This window comes from Sorex araneus, chromosome 3 (assembly GCF_027595985.1).
Source record: "Sorex araneus isolate mSorAra2 chromosome 3, mSorAra2.pri, whole genome shotgun sequence".
Taxonomy (NCBI): domain Eukaryota; kingdom Metazoa; phylum Chordata; class Mammalia; order Eulipotyphla; family Soricidae; genus Sorex; species Sorex araneus.
Window position 1 is genome coordinate 118,856,236 of NC_073304.1, and position 25,396 is coordinate 118,881,631.

General features: G+C 46.9%; 1 protein-coding gene across 1 annotated transcript in view; it reads left to right on the top strand.

The window, feature by feature from the left end:
• ASCC1 (activating signal cointegrator 1 complex subunit 1) overlaps positions 1–25,396 on the top strand; it is a 97,560-nt gene that overhangs the window by 11,487 nt on the left and 60,677 nt on the right. The window contains exons 4-5 of the mRNA XM_004615480.2: positions 3,658–3,755; positions 8,478–8,656. Coding sequence (XP_004615537.1) covers positions 3,658–3,755; positions 8,478–8,656 — 277 coding nt within the window. The remainder of the gene's footprint in view (positions 1–3,657; positions 3,756–8,477; positions 8,657–25,396) is intronic.

Below are 25,396 nucleotides of genomic sequence, written 5' to 3' on the forward strand. Positions count from 1 at the left end.
TCCTATTACAGCAAGGAGGGGTGCAAAGTGCTTGAGGTTTCCTCCACTATCTGAAGGTTGAATGCTCCCAATTCGGTATGATTTGGGAGTCTATTTGGGGGACTTGGGGAGCACTCAAAAGTCTGCCACTTAAATTAATGGTCCATTTCCAAACCCCAAAAATATCTGCTCAAACCATACCAAATGGAGCCCTTCTATTTTTGAATACTAGGGAAAATCTATATTAATAGTATAGGCGGCAGTGAGGTGAGAACTCAAGTTGGATCTGAGTTATGCCAGGCAAGGGCAAGGCCTTGATTTAGAGCCCCAGCATCACAACCCTGATAGTCACTGGGTGTGGGCCCTTATTAAAAAAAATAAAATAAAAAAAATAAAAATAAGTATGTAGGGGCTGGAGCGATAGCACAGCAGGTAGGGCATTTGCCTTGCACGCAGCCGACCCTGATTCAATTCCCAGCATCCCATATGGTCCCCCGAGCACCGCCAGGAGTAATTCCTGAGTCATGATGACTTGAGAGGCTGTAGAATCAAACACACCTTGGGCAAGTCAATTAATTGACTATCCCAAGTCTGTTTCCTCAAGAATAAAACTGATGCAAAAAGAGAGCACAGGGTTTAAGGTGCATGCCATTCATGAGGCTCAATCCCAGCACAAGGTTCTCTAGAGCATCGAGGTCATCCCTGGCACCACCAGGCATAGGCAGCATGACACCATCAGGCTCTTGGTGTGAGCCACTAGCCTGATTAGCCAAGAATCATAAGGAGGGACCTCTAAGCCTTCTGAACACACCTGGGAGGAAGGACCCACCCACTCAAAATTGACAAAACTGGCATAAATAACACCATGCTCAGACAAAGGGGTGATATCCAAGACAGAGGAAGAACCAAGAAAACGGAAAATCACAGAACAACTGTCACTGTCACTGTCATCCCATTGCGCATCGATTTGCTCGAGCGGGCACCAGTAACGTCTCTATTGTGAGACTTGTTACTGTTTTTGGCATATTGAATACGCCACGGGTAGCTTGCTAGGCACAGAACAACATTGCCATTAAAAAACTGGGGAGAGGGGGCTGGTAAGGTAGTGCAGTTCAGTACGGAAGGTCATTCCCAGTGGTGCCCAGGGAACTATATGGTATTGGGGAGCAAGCCTGGACTTCCAGCCTTCTGAGCTATCTCCCTAGTCCCTGGCATAGTTCTCTCTTTGGAAACAACTGAGCTTTGTCCTCTGTGAAAATAAATGCAGTTTCAGACATAGTCACCCATGGTATTTGCTACTGTAATTGAAACCAGAAGCCGAAATACTGTTGACGATGGGGGAGTTTTTCCCCCTTAACTTTATAGTCCTTTGATGGTCTCTTAGTGCTTTATAGACTCTGAAACGCTTCTCCAGGGATCCAGTCGTCTCATTTACTTTAACACATCTAATTACTGTGGGTTCCAGAAGATAATCTTGGATTGTCAAATTATTTAAACTAGGAGACCAACGCAAATTACATAAAGGAGTCAGTTGATGATTTAAATGGAATTGATAATTGGAGATTGTGATGAACATAATTAGGAATGAGAATGGGCACCAGCTAGTGTGGTCATGTCAGGAGTTTCAGATTTTTTTTTTTAAGAGAATCCGGGTATTTCTATTTCTATTTCTATCTCTATTTCTATTTCTTTCCATGAAGACATGTCTATGTACCAAATCAGAACATCTCTTTACCTCTTTGTTCTATGTACTTTAAAATCTGTTGGAATAATGGACTCTGCTTTTTTTTTTCCTTTTTAGGTCACACCTGGCAATGTTCAGGGGTTACTCCTGGCTCTGCACTCAGGAATTACCCCTGGCAGTGCTCAGGGGACCATATGGGATGCTGGGAATTGAACCTGGGTTGGCCGTGTGCAAGGCAAATACCCTACCCCCTGTGCTATCGCTCCAGGCATGGACCCTGCTTTTTGCTAAGCTCTTTACCCTTATTTAATCAACAAGGACTCTGTGTTAGAATAAACTCATGGTGTAGTATGATTTGTTCTCTAGAAGGTCAGAGGTTTTCCTGATTTGCTGGAAATGCCTTTGAGACTATGCCAACTTTCTTTTCACTAAATCCAGATTTTATATTATTATTATTATTATTAACTTTTTTGACCACATCTGCCAGTGCGCAGGGATTATACTCCTGCCTCTGTCCTTAGGGATCACTCCTGGCAGGGCTAGGGAGACCATATGGGGTGCTGGGGATTGAACCTGGCTGGCCACGTGCAAGGCAAACATCTTAACCCACTGTACTATCGCTCTGGCTCTTATACCCAGATTTTAATCTAATTCTGAGAACCAAGGATACACTGGGTACAGCTAATCTAGTATACATCCAACTGGCGTCAGGGCGGCGATTTGCCCGTGAGTGTGATGCAGTGTATTAAGTAAAGCTCTGTAGCTTGTAATTTCCTCGATAGCTCTCCAGTTTGTATTAAAGGGCTTTTCAGCAAGGGAGCAGGTTTGGCTGTATGTGATTTCTTCCCCCCTTGTTTTTGTCGTTAATGTTGGAGTGATGATGGATTTACACACGCTTTATTGTGCTTGCGCCATTGGTCAAGGTGCTCACGGGGGCGCTTGCACCCATGCTGGCTGGGTGACACTCCTTTAGTTGTGCTTACGTGTGCATATCAGGACTTGCACACCTGGCTGCATTGCTTGAACATCTTTAATTGTGGTGCTTGTACATACTTGGCTGCGGTGTGCCAGGGACTGCGTATTCCCTTGTGATGGATTCCCAGGTCCCCCAAAAGCCAGACTCCGGGGACCGTGTTTGGTGCATGTGGGTAGCACCAGACATTGAACGCAAGCCTTAAGCCTGCAAGGCAGGGGCCTTGTACTGGAGCATGTGCTTTGCACATAGGAGCCTCGGGTTTATTCCTTAGTGCTGCTTCGTCCCCCCAGCACTGCAGGAGCCGTCTAAGCCAGGAGTAGCCCCCAGCGCCTGGGTGTGGCCTCAGGATGACAAAGCTTGCCTGGCAGGTGCTTTTGCCAGCTGAGACATCCCTGACTCCTGCCACATATGATTGAAACATGATGAAATTCTTGTTTATTAATTTTGGGCCACACCCAGCAGTGCTCAGGGTGTACTTCTGGCCCTGTGCTCAAGGATCACTTTTGGTGGGGCTTGAGGGACAATAGGGGATGCTGGGGATCAAGCCTGGGTTGATTATGTGCAAGGCAAACCCTCTCCCCACTGTATTATTGCTCCGGCCCTGGAATTCTTTATTTAAAAAAAATCAGATTTATTTTTTTAACTGAGTCACCATGAATTACAAAGTTATTCCTGATTGAGTTTCAGGCCTACAGTATTTCAACACCAGCGTCCACTATCCTCCACCAATGTCCCGTTTCCCTTCTGCCTGCGTTTGTGACTGGCACCTCTATTTTTCTTTCTGTTAGGCTCTGGTTTACAATACCGCTACTGATCAGGTGTCCTGCATATCACTTTAGTGTTCCCTTCCCTGTGTTGTCCCTCTACCCCCTCTGCCAAGTGTCCTACCAAGAACCAGTGCTCATGTTCTTTGTTTCTATTGCCATCGGGCACTTACTATTTCAAAGTGATGGAATTCTTTTATTTTTCATATTTTTCTACTTAACCCCCTTGTATTAAATTTTTCTTTATATTTTAGGCATATAGTTGGAAAGAGAGGGGACACACGGAAGAAACTAGAATTGGAGACTAAAACTTCAATTAGCATTCCTAAGCCTGGACAAGAAGGAGAGATTGGTGAGACTCAGTATACATATTTATATTTGCTTTTGCATCTGTGTGGGGTAAGAGCTGAGCCCTCTAGTGACTGTATTAGTGACTCTACAGGGTTTGTAGCTATTGGACTTGATTTCGTTTGGTTTGGGGTCACGGGCCACAGAGTTTATTCCTGCTCTGTGCTCAGGGATCACTCCTGGAGGCACTCAGGGGACCACATGTAGTGTTGGGGGCTTGAACGCACATCTGCTGCATGCAAAGCAAACACCTTACCCGCTGTACTATCTCTCCAGCCCCACTGTTGGACTTTTATGATACGTTAGTCTCCCAAATAAGTAGATTTTTATTTATGTAGTTAGTTGGCCACACCTGGTGATGCTCGGGGTCTACTCTGGACTCCAGGATTGCTCCAAGTTCACAGGCGGTTCAAATCTAGGACTCCTGCCTGCAAAACGTGAGCTTTGTTTCTTTAGCTCTCTACCTGGTCTGCTTGTTTTTTTTTTTTTTCCCAGTGTGGGGATTGAACCCAGGGCCTCACACATGAAAGGCAAGCATCCTGCTTCTGAGCTATATCCCCAGCCTAGAAATATGTATATATTCAAACTTGTCTTGATTGAGTTCTTGAAACTTCATTTTATTCTTTTCATACCTCAATGGAATCAAGTTTCCAGACTTTGTTGCATATTAGGAAATTTCTTTAATGCTTTGATAGCTTCAGTGGAGTTTGTGAATCATCTTAAGTTCAATACGGAGAAAAACCAATGCTATCAGCGAGTTGGCAGTAAAATCCAGCCCTTTCCATTAAGCTTTTTCTCCAGTTTTTGGATGTAATATTCCTTTGTGAAATGCAGAGGAAATGAAAAGAGTTAATGATTAATGCATCCACCCAATCTGGAAATTTCTTAGGTAATAAGCTGGTTAGAAAGACAAATCAAGTCGGAATGTGTCTGTCCCAGCCCTGACGGTATGGAGAGGGCACATGTGTGTGTGAGGTTAAGTAGGCTTGAGAGAAGAGCACTGTGGAGACAGTTTGCAAATCTGAAACTATAGGATGTTTCCAGAGTGAGTTAAGCACAGTGACCCCCCAGGAGTCTGTTTCCACAACCCCCATCGATTGTGATTGTGCCACGTGCCAAGTTTTAGCCAGTCATCTTCATTTTTGCTGTGTAAGATTCAACAGTTGAGCTCTATGTGTGTGTGTGTGTGTGTGTGTGTGTGTGTGTGTGTGTGTGTGTGTGTGTGTGTGTGTGTGTGTGTGTGTGTGTAACTCTTGCTGTGATGAGCAAAGCCCTGGGCTAATTCCCACCACCGCATCCCCCCTCCAGTGTAGCACCACCAGGAGTGGCCCTGGGGACCTCAAGGCACTGATGAGATTACCCCTGGGGTCCCCAGAAGTCCTCTAGCAATCAGAAAATTTAAAGAATAATCACTCTGACAGTATGTAGTCACTGACTCTACAGCAGTGCTCTAGAACCTTCTGTCTGTGATGTGAATGATCTGTCTGTGCTGTCCACATCTTGGGATGTGGTTGATATGCCTGAGGAACCTGGCGGCTCATAGCTGTGGTATTGGGGGCCACACTTGTGTAGCTTTGGGATTGCGCCCAGCGGTGTGGGCCGTGCTGGCTTGGGGATTGGGCCACAGGTGCTGTCCATTGACTCTTGTTTCTGGGTCCTGAGAAACAGTTTTAAATTTCTTTCTGTTCTTTTAAACTTGTTTAACTGGGGCTGGAGCAGCAGTAGAGCAGGTAGGGTGCTTGCCTTGTGTGTGGCCGACTTGGCTTCGATCCCGGCACCACATAGGAGCCCCATCAGGACTGGTCCCGAGCACAGAGCCAGGAGTCAGCCCAGAGCACTGCTGGGTATGGGCCAAAAGAGTAAAGAATAAAAATGTATTTAACTAGCTGGCTTCTGTATTAGAGCAGCAGCAGAGGTTTCTCAAGCCCCTTAGTAACTTTAGTAAATTCTTACGGTAGAGCTTGAGTGACCTTTTCCTTCATGGCTGGGGGGCCGGTTCATATTTCAGCAGATTTCAGGGGCTTCTCTCAGCTCTGTGCGTGGGGTCACTCTCAGAGCTGCTTGGGCAGTCAGGTGGCGTCGGGGGCCAGATGGAGGGTCAGCTGCAAGCAAGGCAAGGGCCTTACCCCCTCTGGCCCTAATGACATTTTTGAAGGACTTTTATTAAATATTTATTAGAATTACAAATATAAGAATTTCATCTTCTTTTAAGCTTTTAAAGTTCAAGTTATAAATATTGAATAATTTTATAATTTCATTATAACATTTCTTTGTCTAGCTTTTTCTGATTATAAGGTTAATGGATGCTTTCAAAAACAGAACCCAAAGACATTATATATAAGGTTATACAAAGTAATCTCTTATAATATGAACCCTAGATGTAATCGTTATACTACTATTTTTGGATTTGGGGCCCAAAACACCAAGAGGTTGTCAGAGTCCACTCTTGGCTCTACGTCCAAGGATCTCTCCTGGGGGCTCGTGGAGGCCCATATGCCAGTCAAGTGGCTTTATACCTGTATTATTTCTTTGGCCCAGTGTAATCATTATAGATAATGTTGCCCATTTTTCCTATTCATAAAGTTATGTGTAATAACTTCTTTTGGACCAAAAAATTTAGCATGGCATATGGCATATGGCAACCTTTGCCATTTTCAGATATTAGACATGCCAAAATTTCTCCAGAAAAAGAGTTGTTGTGTGGTAAAGATTCCAATTTCATCTAACATAGCACTTCAGTGTGAAAAACGAGGATGTATAATCATTAAAAGTAAGAATTTAGTGAAACTAATTTAACTGCAAACAAGAGGATAAACTGTCTTATTGATCTTGTAAGGAAGTAAGATATAAAGAAAATCAAATTTATTGGTCGGGTAAATTGAGTTGAGATGTAAAAATCAAGACTGCGGTTGTATTTGTAGAGCATTTACTGCCATTAACTCCCTTTCTTTTGCCTCTTAAATGAGAGACACTGGAGAAGGAAATGAGTAGAGAGATTTTAATTTGTTCTCTCGAGAGAACAAATTAAAATGGAAAAGGTTTCTTTAAACTTTTTCCATTTGTCATCCCTTTTCTCATTAGAAATGCAGCTTGGGCAAGCGCACCAGAAGCACCTCAGATTCATCGCATGTTTGATTTTGAATTTACTTTTATTGTTGTTTGTCTGGTTTGGGGCCATGCCCAGCAGTGCTCAGGGCTTCCTCCTGGCTCTGTGCTCAGGGATCACCCTTGGTGGGGCTCGAGGGCCGTATGGAGTGCGGAAGATCAAACTTGGCTTTGAGTCTCTGCCTGCTTGTCCTATCTCTCCAGCCTCCAGAAACCTTTCACTGTTGCCGTTGTTTTCTTGACCCCCTTGTTCATCTACTGAAGTTTCAGAAGTGATGGATGCCCCACAGCCCAGACCAAGGTCTGTCTCCTTGGTTAGTTGATGTCTCAGGCAATGGGATAGAGAAGGAACTTTAGATTGATGTTGTCATTATATTTAGGGAGTTGGGTCTTTACAGTTTTATCAGTCTTTCAATGATTTTCTTTCACGTGCCCTTTAGGTCCTGGACAGGTAATCCTTGTCCTCTCAGATATGTGTAATTGCAGTCTTTATCTAACTCATCATATTTTTTTTTCTTTTTGGGTCACACCCGGCAATGCACAGGGGTCACTCCTGGCTCTGCACTCAGGAATTACTCCTGGCAGTGCTCAGGGGACCATATGGGATGCTAGGAATTGAACCCAGGTCAGCCGCGTGAAAGGCAAATGCTCTACTAAAAGACAAGTATGGGCTATAGCTACAGCCCCATACTTGTCTTTTAGTCATTGTTTGGTCAACTCTGCATCATTTCTGTAAGAGCACCTTTCAAGTTTACTTTTCAGAAAGTGTCTCTTTATAAAAATGAAAACATAACTATTGGTCTTTATTCCCTATTAAACTATCTTCTTCAAAAAATAGAACAGGGGCTGGAGTGATAGCACAGAGGGTACGGCATTTGCCTTGCACACGGCCGACCCGGGCTTGATTCCCAGCATCTCATATGGTCCCTGAGCACTACCAGGAGTGATTCCTGAGTTCATGAGCCAGGAGTGACCCCTGTGCATTGCTGGGTGTGACTCAAAAAGCAAACAAACAAACAAAAACCAAAAAAACAGATTTATTATTTTGCACCAAAGTTTTACAGAAGATAAAAGCAGGAGTGTTAGGCTGGAGCGATATAGCACAGCGGGTAGAGTGTTTGCCTTGCACACGGCCGACCTGGGTTCAATCCCCGGCATCTCGTATGGTCCCCGCGAGCACTGCCAGGAGTAATTCCTGAGTGCAGAGCCAGGAGTAGCTCCTGAACATTGCTGGGTATGACCTAAATAGGGGGGGGAAAAAGCAGGAGTGTTCAGCTTCTTCCTTCCTTCCTTTTCCTTTTATTTGATTTTTTAAGGTTTTGGGCACAACTGATGGTATTCAGGGCTTAGTCCTACCTCTGTGCTCAGGGATCGATCACTCCTGAGTGATCAGGGGACCATATGAGGTGCTGGGGGTTCAGATCACAGTTGATGGGATGAAAGACAGGCACCTTAGCCCCTGAACTTCTCTTAGGCCCTTTACTCAGCTTCCTTTGGTACTATCCCCTGGCAAAGCTGGCTGCACCTCAGGACTATTGTAGCTTGTTCCCCAGACGTCTGTCTCCTGAGTATATTCATGTTCTTCATGTTGACCGTCTCTCCCTCCGCCTCTTCGTTGCAGTGATCACTGGCCAGCATCGCAGTGGTGTAATTTCAGCCCGGACACGAATTGATGTTCTTTTGCTCACCTTTCGGAGAAAGCAGCCCTCTACTCACTTCCTTTCCTTTTTCCTCAATGAAGTTGAGGTTCAGGAACGATTCCTGAAATTCCAGGAGGAAGTGCTAGAGAAATGTTCCACGGTAAGCTGCACAGTTGACAGAGCAGTCGGAAGAGGGTTGGGCTGGGAATGTGGGAACCTGTGGTGGAGTGTGGACCCTGGATCTGTCTCTTACACATATGCACACACAAGGTAGAGTGCAGAAATGGCTTATGGGTAAAGTAGGAGAAATAGGGGGGCTGGAGGGATAGTACAAGCTGGTCTTCCATGTGACCTTCCCATATGGTCCCCTGTGTACTGCCAGGAGTGATTCCTGAGTGCAGAGCCAGGAGTAAGCCCTGAGCATCACTGGGTGTGGACCAATATTCCCCCTACCCTGTCCTCTCTCCTTATCCCTCCCCCACAAACTATCACTGTCACAGTCATCCTGTTGCCCATCGCTTTGCTCGACCAGGTTCCAGTAACATCTCCATCATGAGATTTGTTTGTTACTGTTTTGGGCATGTTGAATACGCCACAGGTAACTTGCCAGGCTCTGCCGTGGGGTCGGGATACTCTCAATAGCTTGCCAGGCTCTCCGAGAGGGGCGGAGAAATTGAACCCAGGTCGGCCATGTGCAAGGCAAATGCCCTACCTGCTGTGCTATCACTCCAGCCCCACAAAAGTAGTAGAAATAAGTGAAAGAAAAGTAATCATTGCTGATAGAACTGGAAAAAGTACCCCACAATGACGATAATAACTTTATCAACATTTGGGCTGTTAGACAATAGAAATTTTTGTTGTTTTTGTTGTTGTCTTTTGGGTTACACCCAGTGATGCACAAGGGTTACTTCTGGCTTTGCACTCAGGAATTACTCCTGGTGGTGCTCATGGGATGCTGGGAATTGAACCTGGGTTAGCCCACATGTAAGACAAATGCCCCACCTGCTGTACTATCATTCCAGCCCCTGACAGTAGAAATATTCTTAAACTTCAAGATCCCTTAAAGGGATCGCCCGGATAGATACAGTGCTCCACACCTGGGGGACACATTTCTTTTTCTGTTTTGTTTGGGGTTTGGGGACATACGCAGCAGTGCCAGGGCTTATTCCTGGCTCTGCACTTAGGGCTCACTCCTGGTGGGCTCAGAGGACCGTCTGCGGTATCAGGAATCGAACCTGGGTTGGCTGTGTGCAGGGCAAGTGCCCTGCTGCTGTGCCATTGCTCAGCCCCAAGACACAGTTCTGATGAGCTGTGATGGCTGATAGATCTGCCTCTGAGCACTCCTGACTAGTTTGGGCTCAGTGACTCAAAGGCAAATCCTCAGACTGAGTTGTCACAGTTATGTAACAGTGAAATGCTTGTGGCCAGGCTGACAGCAGTTAACCTAAATTGAAACAAATTTATTTTTCTTTTTTTCCCTTCTCCTTCCTTTTCTGCAATGTTTCTGCTGTGACTGGAGGTCACACAGACTTGCTTGTGGTGCACCTGAGATCACACACTTGAGGTCTCGGGGGTGCCAGGGTCCCAGGCAACACAGGGACCGGCACGCGCAGCCCGTGGTGGTGCCCCAGTCACACTCAAGGCCTCAGCAGTCTCGTGCCTCCTCTTGCCGGGCGGGCTCGCTGCACGGAGCCATACCCTAGGAAGGAGACTCAGAACTGTCATAGGAGAGGGCTGGGTGGCAGTACAGTGGGCCAGCGCTTGCCTGGCACACAGCCGGCCTGGGTTTGATCCCTGGCACCGTATGGTCCCCTGAGCACTGCCAGGAGTGATGCCTGAGGATGGAGCAAGAAGACCTGAGCACTGTTTGGGTGTAGCCTAAAAACTAAGCCAGAAAATCCTAAAACAGAACCAGAAAAACCCCAAAACAAAGCCAGAGAAACCCCAAAGAGCTGTTGGATATGATTGTAGGTGATTAAAGGAATTGCTCCTTAAAAAAATATGAAAATAATACACGCTGTGGAAAATTTAGAAATGATTAATAAAGTATCACTCATAATCTCACTACCGAGAGATGATATCATGGCATATTTCATTTCTACATTGTAGATGAGTGTGTACACACATTTATAAAAAAGCAAACTTGTATATAATTTTATATCTCACTGTCTTTTTTAGTAAATATTGTTTGTATTGAATAAAACCTAAATTTTTCTTTTTTTGTTTTGAAACAAGGAAGGAAATTGTAGCAGAAAGCGCTGAAATAACATAATAATCTGATTTCATTTTTCAATGCTTATTGATTGGGTTTGGGGCCACACCCAGTAATGCTCAGGGGCTATTCCTGGCTTTGGTGTCACGCAAGGCAAGCGCCCTACTAGCTCTCTGGCCCCTTCTCTTAATTACATATAGTACAGTAAAATTTTGGGGTATGCATTTCTGTGAGTTTTTTAATATGACTAGATTTGTGTGAATACCTACAAAACTGGGAGACAAAAATAGTTCTGCTGGCATGAATAAACTCTCTCGTTTCATCTCTGTATAACGATGTCTTCCTCAGCACCCTGAAGCCGATGCTTCTGGGCTGCCGTGGAAGTGAGGTTGCCCGCAGCCTTTGGAAAAGGCCCTTTCCGTCCTGCACCGTGCTCTTCGTGACGCTCCCAGCTGCGTCTGCCAGTCGTGTGCCCCTTTCTTGTTGCTGAGTAGAATTCTGCTGTTAGGCTGCATTGTATTTTTACCTCCGTCTACCTATTGGAGGACATTGAAGGACATTTGATTTGTTTCCAGTTTTGAGCAAATTCTGAAAAGAACTGTAATAAACATTTGTTAGCTAGGTTTTTATGTGAACATCATTTTTTAAAATTCTGTTTTTAAAAAAATTTTAAAATTTTATTTTCAGAAAGTTGTTCACAGTAATAGATTGCATCCAATATTTCAGCACCAATCCCACCATTACATCTTTCACCACCATTATTTCAGATTTTCCCACCACCACCCAAGCCTGCCCCACAGGCAGATGTTAAATAATTTATTTTGTATTGCTTGTTATGAATAATATGAGATGCTGTGGCCGCGCACCCCTGGGATTCTAAAATTTTAAATATTTGGGGTCCAGGGGCATCTCTGCAGTGTGCTGCTCTCCTCTGAGATTCATTTGTGAGTCTGAATTGCAGCCGTTAATGTGCTTAAATGGCACCCAGAGGCAGTTATTGGGCCTGACTGCCAGGAAACCGGGAGGGGGGAATAAAGGGGGGGAGGTTGCCCATTCCAGACTTTGTGAAGCCCAGAGTTTTCAGTCGCTGGTCCCGCATACCTGGGTTTTTTAGCGGATTCATTCTCATGCATGGGGGGCTCAGGATGAGCCTGTGAAGGTCTAGGTGAGTGTGGTGGCAATTGGGTTCTGGAGGTTTGCAACTGCTGTGATTCAGACACGCCTGCCCCTCTCCGAGGTGCCCCAGTGAAATCAGCCAGGGGTGGGTAGACCTCTGTAGCATGCTGCTCTCTTCCGAGATTCATTTGTGAGTCTAAAATTCTGTTTGTTTGTTTTTTTAAATCATATTTTATTGGTTTACCATTGGTTCACAATTTTTTTTTCAACTTTTAAATTTTAGGCTCCCTGATTTACAATACTGTTAATAAATAGGCTTCATGCATACAGCCGTCCGACAACACGCCTGCCACCAGATGAATTTGTATTTAACATAAATATGCTAGTATTCATGAAATTGCGAGGTGTATGTTTACCTTTATAAGAAACTGCAGACTGTTTTTGGCTTACGGCATTAGTTTGCTTTTCCGTCAACAGTACATGAGCAACTGCTCTGTGTTATCACCAGCTGATGTTGTTGGCATTTTAATTTTCACCATTCTAGAAAATTTGTAGTACTCCCGTGGTTTCACTTTGCATTTAACTATTGGCTGACAAGGTTGAGCATATTCCCATGTGCTGTTTTTGGGTTGTCCCGGCTCTTCGGTGAGGTATCTGTTGTGATTATTGTTCATGTTGGGAGCTGAACCTAGGCACTCACCCTTATAAGACGAGAGTTCTTTTGGTGTGCCTTACCCATTTTATAGGGTTTATTTTCATATTATCTGGCTATTTTAAATATTTTAATTTTTGTTTTTTGGGCCCCACCTGGTAGTGTCCAAGGCTTGACTCCTGTTTTTGAGCTCAGTGATCACTCCTGGCAGGGCTCATTGACAATGTGGGGTGCCAGGGATCCAATGGGGGCTGGCCACTTGCAAGGCATGTGCCCTCCCTGCTCTCCTGTGACTCTGGCCCCTATTTTTGTGTTTTGGGTCCCCCTGGCGGGGTTCCGGGGCTGCTTCGGACATGTCACCCTGAGATGACCATTAGCTGTGCTCAGGGGTGCTGGAGCTCCAGCCTGGCTTGTCACAGCAGACCCTTCACACGAGCCTAGTCTTGGCTTAAGTGCCTTTGGGCTACACCTGGCAGTACTCAGGGGCCACTTCAGGCTCTGCCTGGGGCGGTTCTTGGGCGACCTTCTGGTGCCTGAATGGACCCTGCAAACCTCCTGCTCTCGCCCTGATCTTCTACGTTAAAATGAAATATTTTTCCCTTCTCTCTTTTTTTTTTTTTTTTGGGGGGGGGTGGTGGGTCACACCTGGCAAGGCTCAGGAATCACTCCTGGTGTTGCTCAGGGAACCATATGGGATGCCGAGGATCAAACCCGGGTCAGCTGCATGCGTGGCAAACGCCCTACCCACTGTACTATGGCTCTGGCCCCACCCCTTCTCTTTTTTATTGTTAGGTTCCTCGGGGGCCGCCACGCCATCTGGCGGTAGCGTTTGCAGGCCAGCTGTGGCGCTCACATGCTTGGCCACGGAGCTGCTTGTGAATCGAACTCCTTCCCTTAGTCTCAGTGCTGGCACGGGTGCTCACCGGGCCTCAAGGTCCTTTAGTGGTGGCTACACACATTCTGCCTTTGGTACTCACCAGGGGTCACGCTCCTTTTTTGGGTGTGGGGGTGGGGACACACCTGGCAGTGCTCAGGAATTACACCTGTAGTGCTTAGGGGAGGACCATATAGGATGCTGGGGATTGAGCCCGGATCAGCCGTACACAAAGCAAGCGCCCTCCCTGCTGTACTATGGTCTGGACTTGGGAATCCCATGCTTTAGTTGTGTTTTTATACTGCTTGCCAGGTTTACCCTGCAGGGCTGTGATGTGCTTACACATCTGTTAGTTGTGGTGCTGCCTGGAATTGCACATCCTTTTTTTTTGGCGATGCAAGAAGATTTTTGTTGAAACTTGTATAGATAGATGTGAGGAGAGAGAAAGGGAGAAATGTGTTCGCAAGAGCAACATGGGCTTCTCTAGAGTGGAAACAGAAGCAAAGAGACAGGACAAGTGAGCTTCAAGGGCAATCAGAGTTTGACCAGTCACTGGCCCCCAGTGGGGTGGCTGAGGTGGCCAGGACCACGGCCCCCAGAAGCAGAGCAGAGCTGCTGGGGGTGCCCTGCGCCTGCATCCCCACCAAGGGCTCAGCTCCCACTCTGGGCTCACAAGGCAGATGCTCACGGAGCTCTCCCTGACCTCCTTTTAGAAAAGTCTTTTTCTGGGGCCAGAGCAATAGTACAGTGGGTAGGGCATTTGCCTTGCATGTGACCGACTTGGGCTCAATCCTCAACATCCCATATTGTCCTTCTGAGCCCCACCAGGAGTCATTCCTGAGTGCAGAGCCAGGAGTAAGCCCTGAGCATCGCCAGGTGCGGCCCAAAACACACAGAAAAAAAGTCTATTTCCCTCTCTGCCTCTTTGCCTCTCTCTCTTCCCGCTCCCTCCCTCTCTCCCTCCCTCCCTCCCTCCCTCCCTTCCTCCCTCCCTTTCTCCTTCCCTCCCTCACTTCCTTCCTTCCAGGGACCAAACTCAGAGATTCCTGTAGATCGGGTACTTTATCACTGAAACACATTCCCAGTTCTCTTTTGCCTGTTCGACTTCTTTAGTTTTGAGTTCGTGGGCCATACCTGACTGTACTCGGGTTCCTCCTGGCTCTGTGCTCAGGGATCACTCCTGGTGGGTCTCTGGGGCCATATGCGTGCTGGGGGCTGAAGTGGGGTCAGCTGAGTGTGAAGCAAGTGCTGTACTTGCTGTACTTTCCTCCAGGCCTCTAATTGCTGTGTTTCGTTGTTGCAGGATATTTTACTAATGAACTTTAACTTAATCGGTCCTCCAGTGGTGAGACATTAAAGGACATTCTGCTAAATAATGTTAGAAAACCTGGGGCTATACCTCTGGCTTTTAAAAAACATTTTGGGTCATACCTGCGGGTGCTCAGGACTTAGCCCTGGCTCCGTGCTCAGGGATCATTCCTGGTGGTGCTTGGGGGACCATAAAGGATGCCGGGGATTCAGCCTGGGTTGGCTGCATGCTAAGCAAGTGCCCTACCCACTGTACAATTACTTTAGTCCCCCAAAGTCACCTTTTTCTGGAGCCGGTTTTAGATTCATATGCAGTTATAAGCCTTTATTTGACATTTATTATTTTTGCCACACTGGCGGTGCTCAGGGGCTGCCCTCAACTCGGTGCTTGGGGTCACTCCTGTCAGTGCTCAGGGGACCAAGCAATGCCAGGGATTGAACTGCGCCTTTTGCACTTAAAGCATAGACTCAGCCCAAGTGCTCCAGCCTGTTGGGCTATCGCTCTGGCCCTGACCCTTATGTTATTTAGAAGTCTGTTGTTTGCTTTTCTGCGTTTGGGGTCTGTATAAATACCTTATTTATGTAAATTAATTCTGTAGGACAGATAATGTGCTTTGTACAATTGCACTGTTTTCTGTGTACTTATGCATACTTAATTTTCCAGGCTATTGTTCTTGCTGTTCTGTGTTGATTGTAAAAGATTTTGTATTCTAGGGCTCAGGGAGGTAGTTCTGGGGTTGGAGGGGCACGGCCCTGCGTTCTGTGTGTCCCCCAGCACATCCTGCTTGGGCTCCCCAGGCTCCTGACTCAGGTGTGGCCCCCCTGCTGTGTTGCCTGCCCTGGTGTGGGGCCATCGTGGTGGCTGCGTTGTCAGGAGTGTGGGAGAGAGATGGGTATTCCGGTGTTTCATAAGTGCTCATCATGCATTTTGTTGGTGATCTCTGTCTCTCTGCCTGTACCGATTTTCTTGTTTTATAAATTTACACATGATGGTTTTTAGTCATCTTCATGTCTTCTATACATGCGGATTTTCCATTAGTTCTATTACTGAGAAACAACTTTGAGATCTGTCCTTTTTTTTTTTCCGCTTTAGGTTCCGTTATTTTTATTTGTTTGTTTTGGCCACACCTGGCAGTGCTCAGGAATCACTCCTGATGGAGCTCTGAGGACCATATGGAGTGCCAGAGATCAAATCTGGGTAGGCAGCTGGAGCGATAGTACAGTGGGTAGGATGTTTGCCTGCATGTGGCTGACCTAGGTTTAATCCCATATGGTCCCCCAAGTGCCAGCAGGAGTGATTCCTGAGTGCAGAGCCAGGAGTAAGCCCTGAGCATCGGCAGGTGTGACTCAAAAAAACGCCCCCCCCCTCCAAAAACAAACAAACAAACCTGTGTTGGCAAATAGATAAAATTAAGTTTTGGGAGTCGCTATGGAAAATTATTTAAATGAAAAACAAAAAGGAGAAAAAAGCTCAGCCTCAGGGCCTCAGGCTCTACCCCAGAGCCATCCCAAGCCCCCTTAGATTTTATTTTCAAATGTTGTTTTGGGCCCTAGAGAGGGAGAGCACCAGGGGCCCAGAGCACCTGCTTTGCATGCAGGATATCTGGATTTGACCCCCAGCACAGCGTGGTTCCCAGGGCACCACTGGAGGGACCTCAGTGCGTATATGGGTGAGGCCCACACGCAAACTGTAGACCAAGCATGGTTGGGAAGTTCGATTCGTGAGCGCTCGTTTCACTCCCCTCCCGTTTCCTCGGACCTTCGCCTTCCTGTGCAGTGGTGGGACCCGCTACCCTCCCTGGGGGCAGTGTCCTTTGCCTCACCGTCAGCTCCTCTAGGCCTCTCTGCATTCCCCTTTAGAATGGTCCCCTGACATCTCCTTGCGCTGAGCTCATCAGGCACAGACAAATGGTTGTCAGGCCCCCGGCGTTATCACTGTCATGCCCCACGTGTCACCTTCGTAGCCTGAGTCTTCAGTGTTGGATCTATCCTCAATGAGAGTGTCTTCATGTATGTGATCAGCAGATAAACTGCACCTTCTCCCCTACCCCCAGCCCCCTTTACCTTTCTTGTATTAAGATTCAAGGATGTCTCAGTGCTGGAGAGTTCAAGCAGTGTATTAAGACCTGGATATATCTCTCAGTCATTCTTGAGCTGGTAATGCTGCTATCATTCCATTTTATTTCACAGCAGGGCCCAGTTGAAAGTACATCAGTAATGAAAACAGTAATTCAAAACTGTTTGGTGGAGCATTCTAAAGGCTTATAGATTTGTCTGAAGCAACAGGGGATTTCGCAGGCTGCCTGGAGAATCTGAATAAGTTTGAGCTCCAGAAACGACGTAATTCTGCTTGTATTGTAGCATGAAGGCCGGCACTGGGCACAGGAAGCTCATAGATCTGGTTCCCTCCACCTCCTTCCCTCCCTCAGAAGGATTATTTCTGGTGCTGGGGTGAGGGGGTGGTGTTTGAGCCACACCTGGCGGTGCTTACTCCTGGCTGTGGACTCAGGGATCACTCCTGGTGAGACCTGGGGACCACATGGGGTGCTGGGGAATCTAACCCAGGTTGACTGCCTGCAAGGCAAGTGCCCTCCCTGCTGTGCTATCACTCCTGACTCAGTAGGATTGTTATTATTTTTTTTTTCATTTTGTATAATATGAGGGAGCTTCAGTGTGTAATTCAGGTTTTTCATATGGGGGGGCGGGGTGTTGACAGAATTTGTAATTACCTTGAACCAATTGAGAATAAAGATGGAAGAATTGTTTCTGGCTGTAAGAGGTGGGGCGGTAATCTGAGTTCTGATAGTAGGAAAGTAAAGCAAGGGGGATGTTTACAAAATTCTTATTGCACAGTTGGAGGGGTCCAGTGGTGGACAGCATTTGTCTCATTCAGAAGGTGTCTGAGAGCAGAAGTCACTGCAGAACTCTGAGCTAAATGCTACTGAAGTGGAGAGCAGTGGCAGTTCCACAAAGTGGAGGGTCCGCAGAGGCCAGAAAGGGCCTGCAACAGTAGGTGACACTTGAGCAATCTTGAAGGAAGGGCTCCAGTTTTCAGCCCACCAGGTAGGGCAGTAGGGGAGGAGAGGGAAGCATTCTGGCTAGAAACATGGCTCTTTCCTGTTGGGGTGTTCAAGGTCACTGTGTTCAAGAGAGAAAAGGGAGTTTGTTTCATAGCCTCGGAAATGGGTGATGTGGTTAACAGTGAAAAGTAACAAGATGGAGGCTGGAGAGATAGTACAGAGAATAGGGTGCTTGCTCTGCAAGCAGCTGACCCAGATTCCGTCCCTGGCACCATATATCGCCCCCCCTGAGCACTGCCAGGAGTGCAGAGCCGGGTATGACACCCCAAAACAAATTGCACCAAAAATATGATGGGGCTAGAGAGATAGTACAGTGGGTAAGGTGTGTGCCTTGCACACAGCTGACAAGGCTTTGGTCCCTGGCACCCCAGATGGTCCCCCAAGCCACGCCAGAAGTGATCCTTGAGTGTAGAACCTCCTGGACTAAGCCCTGAGTACCACCAGATGTGCCCAAAAACAAGTAAAAAAAGTTGAAAAAAAAAAAAGAGTGACAAGGGTTCCAGAGAGCTAGTAGGGTGGGTATGGCACTTGCCTTGCATATGGCTATTCCAGGTTGAGCCCTGACACCAAATATTCCTGAGTGCAGAGCCAGGAGTAAGCCCCGAGTATTTCCAGGTGTGGCCTGCAAATAAAACAAATCAAAAGAGGTAGGGTTATGTAAGCATCTTTAAGTGAAGGGAAGATGTTCTTTACTTTTTTTTGTTGGTCTGGTTTGGGTTTTAGACCACACCCGGCAGTGTCAGCCCCTAGACCTGGCTCTGCACTCAGGGATCTTTCCTACAGGGTTGGGGGGACCGTATGTGGTGCGGGGGATCAAACTTGGATTAGCCACATGTAAGGTAAGCATCCCACCCAGTGTACTATCACTCTGGTCAACAACTTACTACCTTTTCTTTCTTCCTTTCTTTTTTATTTTTGAAAAAGAGGCATTAGCAGAGAGCCTTACTGTTATTTTTTTATTGCCTTTTCTCCCCTACATGATCACCAGGAATTTTACATAATTTATGGCATAGTCATGACAAAACATATATTAAAATTTTGTGTGTGTGTGTTTGGTTTTGGGCCATGCCTTATTTAATAAACACCATGATTTACAAAGTTGTTCCGAATACAGTTGCTTCAGGTATGCAGTGTTCCAACGCCAATCCCTTCACCAAAGTGACCTTCCCTCCACCAGTGTCCCCAGTTTCCCATCCATCCTCTAAGAGCCCCCTTAACAGGCACAAAATAATTTACTTTATATTGCTTCTAACAACATTTCTTACAATGGTGTTTCTGAAGAGATCGTCTGAGGATTTACTGAGCTCTCTGGTGCTAGTTGAACCTACTGTTTTACATTTTTGCTCACTGAGCCCAGTGGGCTTCTGTGCAACTTCCCCATCTAGTTTTTCTGTGGTCCTGTTTGGCTGTCAGTACTGTGAGGTTTGGAGATGTCATGTGTGTGGCCGTGTGCTCCAGGAACTGTGCAACTGGGGTGATTCAACCGCTTGACACTCCTTTGAGATTGGCCATGGAGCTGGGCTGTTTGTGAGAGATTGGGTGTGGGTGCTGTGCGGTGCCTTCCGGCAGGGCGGGAGCTCAGCCCACCCCCGCCCTAAGAAGACTGCAGTGGTCTCCACTCGATGACCAGACCTACCTGTGACAACTCAGCTTGGCCTCGCTCCAAAATGTATCAGAATTTTTTTGTTGTGTTGTATTGGGGCCACACCTGACAGTACTCAGGGCTTACTCCTTGCTGTGCACTCAGGAATTACTCCTGGTTGTGCTCGGGGGACTACATGGGATGCTGGGGATTGAAATTGGGTCAGGCATGTGCAAGGCAAACGCCCTACCTGCTGTACTATCTCTCTGGCTGCTGAAACATATCACATTTTGAAACAGGAATCTACCTCATTTCAAACTAATTAATTTTTAATTTTACTACGTTTAATGGGCAAAGATCTGTCTGTCTGTCGTCTCGTTGTTCATTGATTTGCTCGAGCGGGCACCAGTAACATCTCCATTGTGAGATTTGTTGTTGCTGTTTTTTTGCATATCGAATACACCATGGGTAGCTTGCCAGGCTCAGCCATGTGGGTGGGATCCTCTTGTTAACTTGCCGGGCTTTCTGAGAGGGACATAGGAATCGAACCCGTGTCAGCCTTGTGCAAGACAAACACCCTACTCAATGTAAAAACTGATGTCTGAATATTTGTTGTCTTTTTGTTTGTCTTTGTTTTAGTGCCTTGAGCCCAGGCTTTACTATTTTGTGGGGAGTGGGGTTTGGGACTACAGCCCAGTACTGCTCTAGGCCTACTCCCAACTCTCTCCTGGTGGCGCTCTGGGTACCCCGGGGCTGGCATTTGGCTGGGATCAGCCACATGCAAGGCAAGCAAGCCTTAACCCTCCACTGTTCCTCAGACTGACCCTTGTCCTTTGGTTTTCTGTCCTTGGCTTTTGTGAACCTCTCTTCTTTCCTGTGGTTGGATCTGGATGAAATCAAAACCCTGTTTTCTGAGCTTATATAATTTAAGGTGTTTTTAATAGCATATATCCTCAAATCAAAGTCAGCTTTTTTCAACATTCTCAAAGAATAGAAATGACTCAGCAGAGCCTAATTTAGCTGATGGTGCTTTTAAAACTAGCACAAAGATGGTATTTTGTTTTTTTGAATGTTGCATAGTCATGTAAAAAGAGAAGAGTGGAGGCTGTGTTGGTTCAGTACCTCTGTGTGCTGTGGCTTCATGAGTATTTAATCCTTAGAACAACCCTGAGAAACAAATGTCTTGTTTTGTAGATGATAAAGTTGGGTTTCAGAGCAGTTCAGTAATGCAGGCCACTAATAGGTAGCAGAATTAGGATTTAAATTTAGACTTGCTGGTTGCAAAGCCAATGTTCTTTTCACCACTCCACCTTGCTCGGACAGCTCTCTTGCGTGGATGAAGTCCACATTACTTGCCTGAGAGTGATTTTATAGAACTTGACTATTAGAAAGGAAAGCACCTGTATGAGGATGGGGAAAGTTTTCATGCTTGGTTGCTTATTTTCCTTTGCATAGAATATCAGGAAGTGAATTGGTGGACCTCACAAATAACACATTGTGCCGTAGGTTTCGTGGGTGCACATACAACATTAGGTTCTCTCTGATCTTTTAGAGGCAGAAACAGGTCTAGAAGAGAAATGGTTTCCTAATTGCAACTGGCTTGTTGTAGAATTGGATTAGAACCCTAGACTATTCGAGGGTGAGCACATTTTATAACTTATTAGCAGATGTATATGTGAATGTAATTCGAGGATTTTTGTCTGACTCTTAGCATGTGCTATGAAGGTAGAGTACTATAAATTGGGGCTGGAGAGATAGTACAGTGTGTGTGGAATGATTGTCTTGCACACAGCTGAACTAAATTCCATCCCCAACATGACATATGGTCCTGCAACCCCCACCAGGAGTGAGCTTAGGGTTATGAGTAAGTAGACCTTGAACACAACTGGTTGTTAGTGGAAAAAGTTTAAGAAGTTGTGATGAGGGTATCCTGACAGTAGAAGGGGCCGTGATGCAGAGGAGGGGGTCCTGATGCAGAGAAGAAGGTCCTGATGCAGTGGAGGGGTCCTGATGCAGTGGAGAGGTCCTGATGCAGAGGAGGGGTCCTGATGACTAGGAGGGGTCCTGGTGCAGTGTAGGGGTCCTGATGCAGAGGAGGGGTCCTGATGCAGAGGAGGGGTCCTGATGCAGTGGAGGGATCCTGATACAGAGGAAAAGGTCCTGATGCAGTGGAGGGATCCTGATGCAGAGGAGGGGTCCTGATGCAGTGGAGGGGTCCTGATGCAGAGGAGGGGTCCTGATGCAGTGGAGGGGTCCTGATGCCGAGGAGGGGTCCTGATGCAGTGGAGGGGTCCTGATGCAGAGGAGGGGTCCTGATGCCAAGGAGGGGTCCTGATGCCAAGGAGGGGTCCTGATGCAGAGGAGGGGTCCTGATGCAGTGGAGGGGTCCTGATACAGAGGAGAAGGTCCTGATGCAGTGGAGGGGTCCTGATGCAGAGGAGGGGTCCTAATGCAGTGGAGGGGTCCTGATGCAGTGGAGGGGTCCTGATGCAGAGGAGGGGTCCTAATGCAGTGGAGGGGTCCTGATGCAGTGGAGGGGTCCTGATGCAGAGGAGGGGTCCTAATGCAGTGGAGGGGTCTGATGCAGAGGAGGGGTCCTGATGCAGTGGAGGGGTCCTGATGCAGTGGAGGGGTCCTGATGCAGAGGAGAAGGTCCTGATGCAGTGGAGGGGTCCTGATGCCGAGGAGGGGTCCTGATGCCGAGGAGGGGTCCTGATGCAGAGGAGGGGTCCTGATGCAGAGGAGGGGTCCTAATGCAGTGGAGGGGTCCTGATTCAGTGGAGGGGTCCTGATGCAGAGGAGGGGTCCTGATGCAGTGGAGGGGTCCTGATGCAGAGGAGGGGTCCTGATGCAGTGGAGGGGTCCTGATGCAGAGGAGGGGTCCTGATGCAGTGGAGGGGTCCTGATGCAGAGGAGAAGGTCCTGATGCAGTGGAGGGGTCCTGATGCCAAGGAGGGGTCCTGATGCAGAGGAGGGGTCCTGATGCAGTGGAGGGGTCCTGATACAGAGGAGAAGGTCCTGATGCAATGGAGGTGTCCTAATGCAGTGGAGGGGTCCTGATGTAGAGGAGGGCCTCTAAGTGTGAAGAGATGCTCTCCTTCTGTTCGCTGGCAGCTCTGGCAGATGCTCCTAACTTAGATGCCTTTTGTGTGAAACCTTATTTAACAAATTAAGACTTAGCTCTAACTTAGCCACAATGGAGCACTTTTTTAAAAAAGGTTGTTTTTTATTTTAGAGCCACCCTGGTGATGCTTCGGAGTTATTCCTGGCTCTGTGCTTGGGAGTCACTGCTGGACTGAACCTGGGCATTCTGCATGCAGAGCCGTGCTTAGCCCACCGCTCTCTCTGGCCCTGGAAACGCCCTTAAATTGTTGGTGTGCTGGGGTCTCATTCCAAGCAATGTGGACTGGGTGGTGTTGGGGGTTGAACCCTAAAGACCTTTTGAGCTGTCTCCCTGACAACAGAAACACTTTCACTAGGTCATCTATATAGATCTGTCTTTCCATGTGTGTGACGCTGCTTTCTGGGGACCCTACAGTGATTCAGGGTGGGAGGTAGTAGCGTTGGGTGCAGTTGTTGGGGGTAGTGCTTTTTGTTTGTTCACTTAAAGAAGGAAGAATTTTAGGAAGCTCTGAATATATATTATATATATTAATTAAAACAATTTTTTTTTTCTGAAAAGAGGGCAGAATGGCCAGTGGAAATCTCTGAATTCTAGAAAAATGCCCCAGGGAATTTCTGTTACTTCACTCTTTGCTTCTCGTTGCTCGGTGGAAGGTCACTGCCATTAGAATTTTCAGGCGCCAGCCTGGGGGACCAATCTAATGCAATAAAATAGTTCTAGCTTCAAGTAATGGTGAACTTGGAGCGGGGCCCAGTGTGAATGAAGCATTTGATGTAGAGCTTTGCTCATGTCAGTGAAGAGGCTGGCGGGAGGAGTATCTGCCAAGCAAAGAAGAAAAGGGTTGCAGAGGTTAATGTCATTGTCTGCAAGATTTTTTATGAATTTTAATGAATTTAGACATTTCACTAAGGAAAAAGTGTTTTTGGTAGATAACATGCTAGGCAGGGTAAAATTTAGGGTGTATTTTCCATTTACTTTAGTTAGTTGATCTTTTAAGATCATCTAATAAGATTCCATATTTTTTTTTTGGTGGAGAGGGAACACCTGCAATGCTCAGGGGTTTCTTGGGCTCTGCACACAGGAAGTCCTCCAGGTGGTACTTGGGAGACCGTATGGGATGATGGGGATCGAGCACAGGTCTGCCGAATGCAAGGCAAAAACACCTGATCCATTGTACTATTGCTCTGGTTCCAGGTTCCATAAAAAATTTATAATCTCCAGTAGATTAAAAGGCTGTTTAGCCTCTTATTTAGGAACTGGGGAAATAGCACAGAAGTTTTTCTGGGGTGTAGGAAGGATACAGCATTTAGGATGATAGATTCAAAGTGATACCACTCGTGTCTGGTGAGTACAGATGAGAAAGGGGCACGTGGGACCTGGGATCCAGGGCAGAGCCTCACATGCATTAGGGGTGGGCTCTGCTGCTTGATCCCATTCTACCCTCATTGTTTTTTTTGAAAAGTGAGAGGGGCTTTTCTTTTTAGGTTCTGAATTGGGAGCATTTTATTTTCTTAGATCATATGGACAGCAAATCCTTAGCAGATAGGCAGCTTGCACATACTTCCCCATTCTCTAGCTTGTCTTCTCATTTGTTGTTGTGTTGGGGGCTCCTGAGTGGTGCTCAGGGGTCTCAGTGATTCTTTGTCAACTGGGGGTATAGTGGCAAAGTAAGGACACCAGAATGCAGGGCTGCTCAAGTCCTGTGTGCTGGGGTTGGCCCAGGCCACATCTCTGGTGCCCAGTGGCCCCACGACCACACATAGCAATGCCTGGGGGATCATGTAGTGATCAGCCACATGCACCTTTACCCCTGTGCCATTTCTCCACATAGGGGATCATGTAGGGGTCAGCCACATGCACTTTTACCCCTGTACCATTTCTCCACATGGGGGATCATGTAGGGTCAGCCACATGCACCTTTACCCCTGTGCCATTTCTCCACCCCCTTTTTACATTTGTTGTGGGGACAGAGGAGTTGGGCCACACGTGGTGGTACTCAGGGCTTACTCTTGACTCTGCACTCAGAGATCACTCCTGGTAGGGCTTGGGGAAACTGTGGGGTCCTGGGGATCGAATACAGGTCAGCCACATGCAAGGCAAGCACCCTACCTGTTGCACTAACCAGCCCCCTCTTTTCACATTCTTCTTTTTTTTTTTTCTTTTTGGGTCACACCCAGCGATGCTCAGGGGTCACTCCTGGCTCTGCACTCAGGAATTACCCCTGGCCGTGCTCAGGGGACCATATGGGATGCTGGGAATCGAACCCAGTCGGCTGCATGCAAGGCAAACACCCTACCCGCTGTGCTATCGCTCCAGCCCCATTGATGAAGTTTTTAATATATTTATATGTTCTTTTCTTGTCTTCTACTGTGTCTGGGAATCCATCGCTAAGTTTTCGATCACAGATTTTTCCCTTTTGTTTCCCTAAGATATTTAGAATTTCACTCTTATACTTAGGTCATTGATTCATTTTGAGCTAATTTTGATAAATAATCTGAGGTAAAGTTCTAACTTCCTTTCTTTGCATGTTCATTTGAGAAGGAGCAAACGTTAACTTGATTTGGCATCCTGGTTGAAAATTATTTGTTTGGGGCTGGAAAGAAATTGCATTGGGTAAGGTGTTTGGATGACCTGGGTTCAATCCTCAGCATCCCATAAGGTCCCCTGAGCCCTGCCAGGAGTGATCCCTGAGCACAGAGCCAGGAGTAATCCCTGAGCTCCACTGGATGTGACCCCAAAACCAAAAAAAAATAATAAGAAGAAATCATTTGTTTGTAAATATATATATGTGTATATGGATCTATTTCTATACTCTCAATTCCTTCTTTAAAACTCTCAGTTCTGTTCCTACCATTTGTTTTTGGTGGGTGTGGGGGTAGTTGGGCCACACCGGGTGGTGCTCAGGGGAACTGTGCAGTGCTGGGGGTCACACTGGACTCCACTGCATGAAGC